Source organism: Camelina sativa, chromosome 9, assembly GCF_030686135.1.
Source record: "Camelina sativa cultivar CO46 ecotype springtype chromosome 9, ASM3068613v1".
Taxonomy (NCBI): Eukaryota; Viridiplantae; Streptophyta; class Magnoliopsida; order Brassicales; family Brassicaceae; genus Camelina; species Camelina sativa.
Window position 1 is genome coordinate 39,647,685 of NC_141888.1, and position 12,722 is coordinate 39,660,406.

General features: G+C 36.3%; 2 protein-coding genes across 2 annotated transcripts; both read right to left on the reverse strand.

Moving 5' to 3' along the window:
- Positions 1-4,082: 4,082 nt before the first annotated feature.
- Positions 4,083-5,977, reverse strand: LOC104713976 (U-box domain-containing protein 45-like). Its single transcript, XM_010431204.2, has 2 exons — positions 5,309-5,977; positions 4,083-5,029 (listed from the first exon to the last, which is right to left on the reverse strand). The coding sequence occupies exons 1-2, from the start codon at positions 5,857-5,859 to the stop codon at positions 4,165-4,167; spliced, it is 1,416 nt and encodes a 471-aa protein (XP_010429506.2). The 5' UTR covers positions 5,860-5,977; the 3' UTR covers positions 4,083-4,164.
- Positions 5,978-7,699: 1,722 nt separating this feature from the next.
- Positions 7,700-12,283, reverse strand: LOC104713977 (chaperone protein ClpB4, mitochondrial). Its single transcript, XM_010431205.3, has 9 exons — positions 11,762-12,283; positions 11,208-11,664; positions 10,882-11,077; positions 10,737-10,791; positions 10,509-10,659; positions 9,915-10,223; positions 9,556-9,821; positions 8,394-9,323; positions 7,700-8,152 (listed from the first exon to the last, which is right to left on the reverse strand). Exons 1-9 carry the CDS (start codon positions 12,020-12,022, stop codon positions 7,865-7,867), a joined length of 2,913 nt encoding a protein of 970 aa, XP_010429507.2. The 5' UTR covers positions 12,023-12,283; the 3' UTR covers positions 7,700-7,864.
- Positions 12,284-12,722: the final 439 nt, after the last annotated feature.

A 12,722-nucleotide genomic window follows, 5' to 3' on the forward strand; every position in this document is an offset into this window, starting at 1 on the left:
TTGGCCCTCCAAGTTACTTTTCTGGAATAGAATTTGAGTCTTACAAGAATGTGCAGTTTCTACATCAAGCGGCATATGCATCAGACATTCTTCATCAAGCAGGCATGTCAGAATGCAACCCCATGCCAACCCCTTTGCCAAAACACCTTGAGAAGCTCGATAACACACCGTTTGTTGAGCCAACATATTTCAGAAGTCTAGCCGGCAAGCTCCAATACTTGACAATCACAAGACCAGACCTTTAGTATGCAGTGAACTTTATTTGTTAGAGGATGCATGCCCTAACAAACTCTGATTTCACTCTCCTCAAACGGATTCTCAGGATATCAAAGGAACCCTCAACTTTGGTTGACCAATACAAAAACACAAGAATCCAGTTCTCTCTGCTTTTTGTGATAATGATTATGCGGGATGCAAAGATACAAAGCGTTCTACTACTGGTTTCTGTATCTCACTTGGATCAACTTTAATTTCTTGGTATGCAAAAAGGCAATCCACAGTATCCAACTCATCAACAGAATCAGAATACAGAGCTTTGTCTATTGTGGCTAAAGAACTAACCTGGATCATATCTCTCCTTCGTGACATTGGCATTTCTCAACATCAGCCTACTCGAGTGTTCAGTGACAACATGTCTGCTGTCTACCTATTGATCGGCTAATTCAGCACTTCACAATCGAACTAAACACTTCGATAAAGATTTTCACTACATAAGAGAATGCATGACTCTAGGATTAATTGAAACTCATCACATCCTAACTACACTCCAGCTAGCAGATATTTTCACAAAAACGTTACCTCGGCCTTCTCTTTTTTATTTTCGCAGCAAGTTAGTGTGTCTGCTTCACCTATCACACCCACGCCAAATTTAAAGGAGAATGTAGAGGATAATCCACCAAAGCCCAAGCCCAAGACTAAGAATTACAAGGAACAAGCCCAACAACAACACAAGATGGTGAAAACAGAGGAGCGTACACACCCACCCTTCTCCCATGGAAACAATCTCAAGCTTCTGGAATCCTCATCCAATAACTGATCAAGCACAGTTGTCGTTTAAGGATAAGGTTGGTTTAGGATTCTAGATTGTTTTGTAATTGATGTCAAAGATGTGAAAAACTCTAATTATCCAAGTTAAAAAAAATATATTTTTCACAAAGCTTCTCTCCAAGTTTTCTAAGTCCATTCAACTATTTCATTGTTAGCTAGGGAGACATTGCTTGTTTTTTTCTTTTATTTTAGAGTACACGATAGGTCTCCTCCAGTCAGGTAATCGATTTCAATCACCTAAAGCCAAGCTTGTTTGGTTGATCATCCCCAGATTTGCTCGGTCTTGGGCTTTACTTGTTTCTCGTGGGTTAGTTGCTTCGGACTATATAAGGGTTAGTTGCTTCGGACTATATATGGGTTTTCCTCTTTTTTATCTCAAGGAAGTGTTTATTTTGACGTGTTGTCTGATTTAGGATAGTATTCGATTAACCTCCACCTTTGTCGGTTCAATCTTTGACTTTAGTCTCCTTCCATCACTTTTTAAGGTTAGAAGAATAATAGGTTTTCTCCCGAAGATTTTTTTCTAATAAAGCTAACCTCTTGTGGCCTGTGGGGATGTAATTAAACTCCGTAATTTAGACTATCATCGTTTGTTGTTTTCTATGTTCGACGTAATCATTTTAGTTGGGTTATTTCTTCGTGGTTTCCTCTATCATTGATCTCATATGTTTTCTGTTGTATTTCCTCTAGTGGAACGCTATAATTCTGCGAGCATTGTTCTCCTCGTGGTTTCAAGATATTCATTTTCGGCTTTAGTAATTCATCATGTGTTTCCCGTGAATCAATTATATTTTTCGGAAAATTCTTATTTTCCATCAATTTTGTATGTTAAGATCGGTATAAAAAAAAATTAGGCAAAGTATAGAGGTTGTCGGTTCGAGTAATGTTTAAAAGAGAACCACAATAATGTTCTTCTCTCTAATCTAAGATGATGTATGAACCTAGCTAGGACCAGAACATCTTAACTATTAAAAAAAATATATTCTCTTATCAAAATTAGTAGGATTTGTTTATGTATTGTTTGTTGTATAATTTTTTTTTACCAGTTATGTAATTTTATTATTTAATAGAAATTGTCAGTTTTGCTATTTTGTAGAATTTCATTCTTAAGAATAAATCTTTCACGTGGGGCCCCCTTCCCTTACCATTATGTAGGCCGGTCCATGACCATATATAATATTGTTACGTAAAATAGGAATGATTTAATGCAACAACCAGATTGTTGGCTGATCCACACCGACCTGATCAGATGTATCCTCTTCTATTATTTCATCAGTGGGATTTTATTTTTAACACATAAAAAAAAAAAAAAGTAACAATATAATTGAGAGATGTATTTACATACTTACACGTAATCGTCTTTACACTTGGTTCACATCGTCCTTGTCTCGTTTATATTGATCATCCATCAATAATATATAACCTACACGAATCATAAAGGCTGCATCAGGTATGCCAATACTGAATAGGAAATTGCACTTTTAAATTGCCACATCAACTGATTTAACATTATCTAAAAAATTAAGTTTAAAATTTTGTAAAAAATTAAAACGATTCAGTCAACTTTGATTCAAAAATAAATTGAGAGTTTTTTGCTCATAAATTGAGCCAACGGTCATAGATGCCACTTGCCATGTTAAAGTTATATGAAGAGCTCTCGAAAAATAAGGTTGGGAGCCCAATGAGAATGGTGTACCATCTTATATTTAAGTGCCAACACATTTTGAATCGCACCGTCTAAAATTTCTCGTCACCAATCGAATCCATAGTAACATAAGCACATAACCATATAATGTCCATGCCTATACACTTACTCAAGTAACAGTCGTGTCCGTGAAGTAAATATATATATTTCTATCGTTTGTCTTTGTCGTATACACTTAAACTATAAAGTTAATAAATATGCACGTCTCCTTCAAAATATTCCATATTACTAACACTGTCTCCATCACACACACACACACAAAGTTGTGCATGTGATCTAAGAAGATACTATGATTTTTACACATTAAGGAAGGAAACTTCAAAGTATATTATATAACTGTATAGTAGTATATAACTCGTATTAGATTTCATACTTTTTTTTTTCACTGAAAATTTTCATTATATCATACAAAATGGAATACAACGGTGGGATACGTTTTTGAAATCCTAAAGCCGGAGGAAAACCGAGATATCTCCGGAAGCTTAAGCCCGATACTCGAGAAACATAAATTACAACACAAAAGCCAAAAGAGAAACTCTCAAAATCATCAAACAAACCGGAAGATAACATAAGTTGCGGGCGTACATTCTCAAGAGTCGATGTCGAAAAAATCCACAGACATTTAGGTTTCATACTACCACATCATAAATAAAATTGATCAAAGTGATGTAAACAATTGAGACGTACGTCACGTGGCTTCCTTCTTACCACAAATAAGTACAGTCGAAGTATTCAATTCGACAATTCCAAACTCTACTTAAAATAATAAACCGTACCAGCGTTAGGATCGCAATGACAACATTCAATAAAACCCCTTTAAATCATTATCCAAAACATAAAACAAAAATACTACATTTGAATCAACGTACAAATTTTGGCGTTTTCCAAAATTTGTCTTTTACGTTAAACAACGTACGAAAATGGTTGTCGGTTCTTCGCAAATCCCACGAGTGTGCAACGAACATTGGTATCAGAAAAGTCTTAATATTTTAAAGGACACTATTATCAGCACGATCCACGAGTGGACCAATGCATGCTTAATACAAAAAAGAAACTATATAATATCTTTGGTGGACAATATTGTAACTTGCGTTAAAAATGACAGTAAGAAAATATAAAAACTTACTTGGTGAATGTGAAGATCCCAATCACACTGTACCATTACCCCTCACCTTCCTCAGAATTACAATCGATGCTACCGTAGTGTGACTAACCTAACCTTGGTTATAAAGTTAACTACTATTTATGGCTCTATCCTAATTCCAATCCAGAATATTAAGAACTTATAATTGATAACATTTTCAATTCAGAAATGGTAATAAAATTTCGCTTTTCCTAATAGAAACTTTTATTGGACAATGATTAACGATGATTCGATAATAGATTACACATTTTTCTTTTTGTTTTTGGATTCAAAAAGTTAAACTCTTTGAGAAATGTTGTGAAGTAACAAAGTCATGAGGTAAATGAGCTCTCTTCACAATCCTCGTCATGTTGCTCTGTAAACTCTGTTGCACCAACTGCTTCACTGCTTTTCTCTCATCACTCATCCTAATCTCATGACCTCTCTCTCTACCCAATGAAGACGAAGAAGAAGAAGATATTCCATAGATCGGAGCTGAGACTTGCTTCCCTTTGTCCACCACTCTCAAACACTCTAGTACCCTCGAGGCTCGCTTTTGCGCCAATGGGCTTCCCACAAGTGTTAGTTCAAGCAATGAAGATTCAATACCCGCTTCGATCATCGCTCTCCGATCTCCATACCCTTTGTGAGCCATTAACATGAGAATATAAATCGCTTTCTCTTGACATTTTACTGAATCATTCCAGTTCAATACATCGACCAATATGGGAAACGCTTCAACCACATCCCCTATCGCTTTCCTTCCTTCAGGTACTGATACCACATTGGTTAAGATTGCAAGAATCCTCTCACTAACTTCCATATCTCCCAACGTGTTCAAAAGAAAAGGAACCAGATCGGTTTCGAGGATGAATGGAACGTTTTGGTGATGGATTGAGAGGTTGTAAAGCGCTCGAAGAGCATCTTCTCTAGCTTGTCTTGAACTACTTGTTTCCTCAAAGTTTTTCAACGTTTTCACTAGGAAAACAATTGCACCTGACGAACCAATGATCGGTTTGTTTGAATCCAACGCGCTTAACCCTAGAAAATTAGCGACAATAGCCTCAAAAACCGCTTGATTCCGTGGCTTAGACGACTCAATTATCTTCAACATTTTGTGAACAGCACCTGCTTTAACAATGGCTGCTTTGTTCCTGTATATGTCATTGAAACAAATGATTGAATTATTAAATGCTTTCAAAATTATTCTTGGCTTAAGAAAAAAAAAAACATATAACAGAAACAGATCAAACTCCTAAAAAAGCAAAGAAAGTGACATCTCTCTAAATAAAAACAATTAAATTTTCACCTAAAAGAAGCAAACCAACAACAACAACCAAAAATCATTCATAACTAATAAACCAAAAAAAAAAACTGAGAAATGTTCTGAAAATTAAAGAATTAGAAACATGCAATGCAATGAGAAGACTCACGCATCGTTGCCGATTCCAAGATTTAGAAGAGAGTAAAGCGAAGAGATTTGAGCATCTTCGATTAGTGAATCATCGTCGATCATACTAACCAACGGAGGAATCGCACCGAGCATAGCAAGTGTCACTCTCACTTCACTATCATCTTTTGCTAACAACCTAACCTCACTCGCCGCCGCTACTTTCTTCTCTGTCTCTGCCTCCGCAGCTTGTAAATCTTTAACAACACGTTTCAGAACCTCTAACGTTTCTTCCTTCTTCTTTGTCTCGACACCACTTTCAATCACTGCTAAGTTCAACAGATCGCAGAGCTTCTCTGTTTTCTTTGCTAAATCTTCTCCGATCGTTGTTGTCGATTTCGAACCGTCTTCTTCTTCTTCTTCTCGGAGTTCACGTTGGTAACGAGAGCTACCGCCGCAGCTAAGAGCGTCGAAGATTATTCTACGGAATGACGATCCGGAGAAAGTGTTAACGGATGAGGAAGAGGAAGAAGAAGCGGAGGGAATGCGGTGGAGGATGAGAGGATCTACATTGTTCCGGTGACACTTCGCCATTATCGCCGATCAGTTCTATAGAGCAGAGAGAGAGAGAGAGAGAGAGAGAGTTTGCTCTGTTTTATATTTGTTTGTTTTTTAGTTGGAGGCGAAAACAGAGGAAGTATATGATATTAAAGAGATTTGGTATATTAGTAGTTGTAACAGATTATTTTGCGATTTAGAATTTTTTGCACATTTAAGTTTGTATTTTATTTTTAGAAAAAGAGAAATGACAACGGTACAATACATATAATATTGTCATGAGAGATGTTGAAAGTTACTATTAATTAAATTAAATTAATTTGGAGAGACTTGAGTTTGATTATGCTTTACCGCAACACAAAATCGTTTCAGAATTTGTTTGATGAAATTAATTAATAAAAAATGTAAATGAAGATAGTTTTTATCACTTTGAGCTATTAATAGTTTTTATACAGTATATTGTAAATGTAGACTATTTGCTTTTTCCTAGTTGAGTTATCATTCTTTTAGTATTAGATTTGTATTGTTAATTATAAATTTTAAAATAATACTGTATATGATTTAATGATGTATTATATATATGTTTCCAACATGTATCCGCTTCCTAAATTTTTTATAAAAACAGTTTTCATATTTCCAAATGCTTCGTTTTCAGTTTCACATACATGTTTCGTCTGTTTCTTTAAACCATATGTTTTTTCACTCATATCTATTTACCAACCATGAATTTGTTTCAAGACTTGAAAATTGCAAATTTTTAAAAACGACCAATCCAAAATTAGGCATAAGTTATAATTAGTTGCTCAAAAGATAAAAATTGAGGCTCATACTAAAAAAGTGGTTTGAGTAACCTTTACAGGGCTAAGAAAGTAAAATAGAGAGCTGCAAAAGAAAAATGTGGCAAGTACAAAGAGATGACTCCAGAGTGTAAGGATTAAGGAAGTCCTTGACCAAGTAAATTTTCACCTAAGAGAGATGTTGTGCTCTCATACTAGCTACATAAAGTTAAGCCATAGACTGCTTGGCAAGCTGAGTAAGTGTTAAATCTGATATTTTAGTCTGAGTTCCATGCAGCCTCTCGAGACAAAGTTGCTGAAGTTGAGGCGAATATTCTTGTGCTCAAAAGCGAAATGACTGATAATTTCCAGGTATACTTAGTTTATCTCTTGTTGTATAAGTTCTATGCACCTTTTCCCAACAAATAAGAGTTTTATTTTTGCACCTTTTGGTTTTGGTGAAGTACTACTCCCACATAAGGGTCATAAAAGACTTTGTTAAAAAAAAAAACAAAAAGGATCATAAAAGATAGATACTAGATACAGTGTATATAACCAAAACCTATAGAAAAAAATAATATAGGAGGAAAATATATATATATACTTCTAAAATTTCGAAATTGTTGGCTCATTTCAAAATTTTGAGAGTATAGTTTTGAAAGAAAGAAAAAAATGATAACTAAAATTCAATTGTTATTGTTTACAGTGGATGTACCAGGTTGTTTCCCCTCATTACAAGACATGACTGACATTTCAAAAGTAACTAACTAATAAATATGCTAATGCGTCACTAGTGAGAATACTAAGTACTTGACTAAACATGAGACAAAAGAATTAATAAGAAAAACTATAGAGATAAACAAATACTTCATTGTCGGAAGCTAATTAAGAGAAGGATCCGATTCAATTCTGGCGACAAGAGAACGTGGTTAATTTTTTTTTTAATTATTCTAAATCACAGCGTTTGATTTGGTAAGATTTGCAAGTTTAATCTCCTTAATTGAAAAACAGATCTGGAACAAACTCTATAATACACGTACCACATTGGTACGTACGTACGTCCTATTAAACGCTTCATAAATGATCTTAACACCCCATTATTCACCGCTCCAAGTTAATAATTTCAAATGCTAATGTCGGTGTGTGTTCCCATTTACTTTGTCGGCAAGAAGATACTAAAAACATAACAATCCGAACCTGTTAGAAGTACGAATCTATAAAGGATAGAACAAAAGAGTTTTCAAACGCTAACCCGTACAGTCTAATTAAGCGGCCATTTCTTCAGTTGTATCATTACTCTCGACCTTCTTGATAACCAATTTGTTGTTACTAGCCAAGAGGTCAACATCGACAAGAACTGTGTCTTCTTCCGCGAAATCTCCTTTTAAAACCCCAACGGCAATCTCATTCTCTACCATCTGTTGAATCATTCTCTTGACAGGCCTCGCACCATAGTTCGGGTCAAAGCCAAGCTGAGCCAGGAGATCCACTGCCTCTTGTGTATACTGAAGATTAATTTTCTTCTGTTCCAACCTATCCTTCACCCGTCTCATCTGCACGTTACACAAATGTTATAAGATACGCTAATGTTATTGGAAAAAATAAATTGGTTAGACTAACACAAAGTGATGATGCTTCCATTTTTTTTGTTATCAAAAGTCAAACTAGTAAGAGAAGTTGATGTTGTAAAATAATGGGTATGAAGTATATGTGCACAAGCTATTAATAAATGGAAGAGTAAAAATTCTGAAAACTAAATATGCAAAACAAAGTGAGTGTAAACGGGGTTGTTACCTGCAACTCTACGATTTTGGAGATTTCATTTGAATCGAGCGGCTGGAAAACTATGTACTCGTCAATTCTGTTCATGAACTCGGGCCTAAAATTCTGTCTTGCTAACTCCACAACTTGTCGCTTCATTATCTCATAAACTGCTTCTTTGCTGTCTTCATTGTTGCGGAGGGTATCAAGTATGTGATGAGATCCTATATTCGACGTCATAATTACAACACAGTTTTTGAAACTTACGGTCCTCCCTTGAGAATCAGTTATTCTTCCATCGTCTAGCAGTTGTAGCAAGATATTGAAGACATCAGGGTGAGCTTTCTCAATCTCATCAAACAGAACCACCGAGTAAGGTCTCCTGCGAACAACTTCGGTTAACTGCCCACCTTCTTCATAACCAACATAGCCAGGTGGTGCACCAACTAGCCGCGAGACTGAGAATTTTTCCATATACTCACTCATATCGATCCTCACTATTGCATTTTCAGTGTTGAAGAGGTATCCGGCTAGAGCCTTGGCAAGCTCAGTTTTACCTACACCTGTTGGACCCATGAACATGAAACTGGCTATTGGGCGGTTAGGATCAGAAAGACCAGCCCTTGAACGCCGGATAGCATCTGCTACTGATTTTACAGCCATGTCTTGACCAACAACTCTCTTGTGGAGTACTTGTTCCAACAAGACCAGCTTTTCTCTCTCTGACTGCTGGAGATTAGATAGTGGAATACCGGTCCACTTGCTCACAATCTCTGCTATGTCAAGATCAGTAACCTCTTCTCGGAGTAGTGACTCTCCAGACTGTCGGAAATTCGTGAGATTCTTCTCAGCTTCTTCTAACTGTCGTTGGAGGGACATAAGTGTTCCATACTTAAGCTCAGCAGCTCGGTTTAGATCATATTCACGTTCAGCAGATTCAATTTCCAGGTTAACTCGATCAATCTGTAAAACATAAAACATGTTATGGACATCAGGGTCGATATAGACCAACATGATTAGCAACCACCACAAGTACTACAACCTCAAAAAGTACTAGTGTACTACACAGAACAAGAAACTGCGAGTGTCTTGTATGATATTGATTTATAAGACGTTAAGCCGAAAAGGCATAAATATGTTATAAGATTTCAAGAATGAACTATACTTGAAAAAAAATAGTGAGCGAAATTTTTACCTCTTCTTTAAACGAACGTATTTTAGTCATGAGCGACTTTTCTTTCTCCCATTGGTCACTAAGTTCAATCTGTTCCTGTTTGAGAATGGACAAATCATTCTCAATCTTCTGTAGCCGTTCTTTAGAAGCTTTATCAGTATCATTTTTAAGAGAAAGCTTTTCCATCTCCAATTTGATCACAGCTCTGTCTATTTCATCTAGTTCAGTTGGTTTAGAAGTGATCTCCATCTTCAGCTTTGCAGCAGCTTCGTCAACAAGATCAATAGCTGAAACAAAGAACGTTTATCTTAGAAAACAATGCTATGGTCGAATTATCCCAAGAAAACTGATAAAAATTCAGGGAAAGTGCGTGTCTATACCTTTGTCCGGCAAAAAGCGTTCAGTGATGTAGCGGTCAGCCAGAACTGCCGCTGAAACAAGTGAACTATCTGATATAGTAACACCATGATGTAACTCGTAACGCTCTCTTAACCCACGGAGAATCGAGATTGTATCTTCAACAGTGGGCTGAACACATAACACTTGTTGAAACCTACGCTCTAGAGCTGGATCTTTCTCTATGTATTTGCGGTATTCGGTCAATGTAGTTGCACCAATGCATCTCAGTTCACCTCGGCCAAGCATTGGTTTCAAGAGGTTGCTCGCATCCATTGCTCCCGCCATAGCTCCTAAACAAGAGATAATATTAGCTAATTCGTTAGTTTCATCTTACCAGTAACAATGTACAAAAGTGATTTAACAGATATGGCAAACAAGAGTAATAATATTAGTAGATCTTTCAAAATCTTAACCATAATTTTCCCTCTCACAGGATATAAAGCCTTTAGATAGAGATCCACCCAACAATGTTAACATGGACGGCACAATACTGTATATGCATACATGTTTTGTGTATAAAAAGTAAAAACAAAACATCAATATTTATAGCATGTTGATAGAATGAGGAAAGGCACCTGCACCAACAACAGTGTGGATCTCATCAATGAACAAGATTGTTTGCCCATTGGAAGCAGTTACTTCCTTCAATACTGCTTTCAACCTTTCTTCAAAATCTCCTCGATATTTGGCACCAGCAAGGAGAGAACCCATGTCGAGAGAAATCAACTAATGAAAACGAAACCAAATCAAACCTGTTAAGATCTTTCTTCAGCATTTCTTACAGAAAACAGTAAACCACTAACCTTTCGATTCATGAGAGGTTCAGGGACGTCTCCTCGCACAATTCGTTGAGCTAACCTGTAAAGGTAAATCTCTTTAGTACAATCGTAACTTTTAGAGACTTTCCAAAAGTAAAGAAAAGCAAGGAATATAATATTAAAGATTTACCCCTCTGCAATAGCAGTTTTCCCAACACCAGGTTCACCAATAATAACAGGATTGTTTTTTGTTCTCCTACATAATATCTGGATACAACGCCGGATTTCATCATCCCGTCCAATGACAGGATCAAGCTTCCCTCGTCTAGCCATCTCAGTCAAATCATTTCCATACTTTTCAAGTGCTTCATATTTGCTTTCAGGATCTACATTACATGATCAGAGTAAGCAAAAGGCATTAACACAAAAAAAAATAAAAGGACACACCATATAACAAAACATTCAACAAGATCTCAATACCATCTTTTAAAGTGAATGCAACACAAAAAAACTTACTCTGATCAGTAACTCGTTGACTACCGCGGACATCTTTAATAGCATCCTTGAGGGCTTGTTTATCAAGTTTCATGTTCTTGAAAAACTCTTGTCCAAACCTCATATCCGAATAATACGCCAACAGAAGGTGTTCGACCGAGATATAACTATCTAACATCTCTTTCTTATACCTCTTTGCGTTCTCTAATACAACACTAAGAGATGAACCTAGTATCTGACCACTGGTATCACCTGTAACCTTTGGTTGTTTAGATATGAAGTCATCCGTAGCCTGAAGAACAGAGGAGTTGTCGATTCCGGCTTTGGTAAATATCCTCCTAGCCATACCATCTTTTTGCTCAAGAAGAGCTTTCATCAAATGTTCTGATTCCACAATCTGTTGGTTCGAATTACGAGCTGCGTCAAAGGCATTGATAACCCCTTCCCATGCCATCTCCGTATACTCATTTTGACTTGGCTACAAAAAAATAACAACAACACGACAAAAATTAACAATCTTTGTTCCAAAATCGAGGAGCTAATACTGAAATAGAATGAAATCGCCGAGCACGAACCTGAGCTGAGCTGGAGGAGAAGCTTCGAGGAGAAGGGAATTGTAAAGAAAGAGGGAAGAGTCGGGAGTGAGAAGCCGTTGCCTGAGTGACGGAAGAGTTGTTGTTTCCGGCGAGTCCGATGAATGAATTTGGTCGGGGGGAGGTAAAATAGTGAGCAGAGGAAGAGAGAGGGTGAGAACGGAGGAGAAGAGATGGTCTTGAGAGAGTATATTGAGCCTTGATGGCTGAGGAAAGAGACTTGGACAATCTCCTTGACGCCATGTTTGAGGTCAAAATTGAAGGGATTGATGTTTTGGTTTTAGGGTTTTTTTTGTAAGAGGAGAGGAAGCAATTGAAGGGAACCTTTGGAGAAGCTTGGAGAAGAGGCAAAAGGAAGTTTGTAGAAGAAAAGGAATTATTATTACATCGCGAATCTTCGATTCGGTGTGGGTTTTAGGAGTTTGAGGATTTTGGAGTATAAACTGGGTTTCTCTCAGACTAGTAGCTCTTTCCGGTTTAGATTAACATGATCTATTCAAATCTAAATATTTCAAATTCCTTTTGGTTTATAGTTAACCAAGTGTTAACCAATTATTTTGGAATATCCATTCTTGAAAGAGCTTTCAGCTGACTTGCCAAGCCCCACAATTATTTTCAGTTTTTTTTTTAAATTTATAATTATATATTTCTTTTTTGGGAAAATTCCCCAAAAAAACACCAACTATTTAATATTTGTCAGAAAAAAACATGAATTTTTTTCGTTGCCAAAAAATACGCAGACTATTTTTTAGTTAATAAAAAATACACGAACTATTATTTTTTTACAGTTTCTCCTCGTCTCCGTTACGACCGTTAACGGTAATGTAACGGCGTTACTATTTTTGAAAAAAAACACAAACTATTTATTTGTTGCCAGAAAAATACATGAACTTTTTTTTCTTTGCCTCAAAAATACATAATTTTTCATTTCTTATTTTTCCAT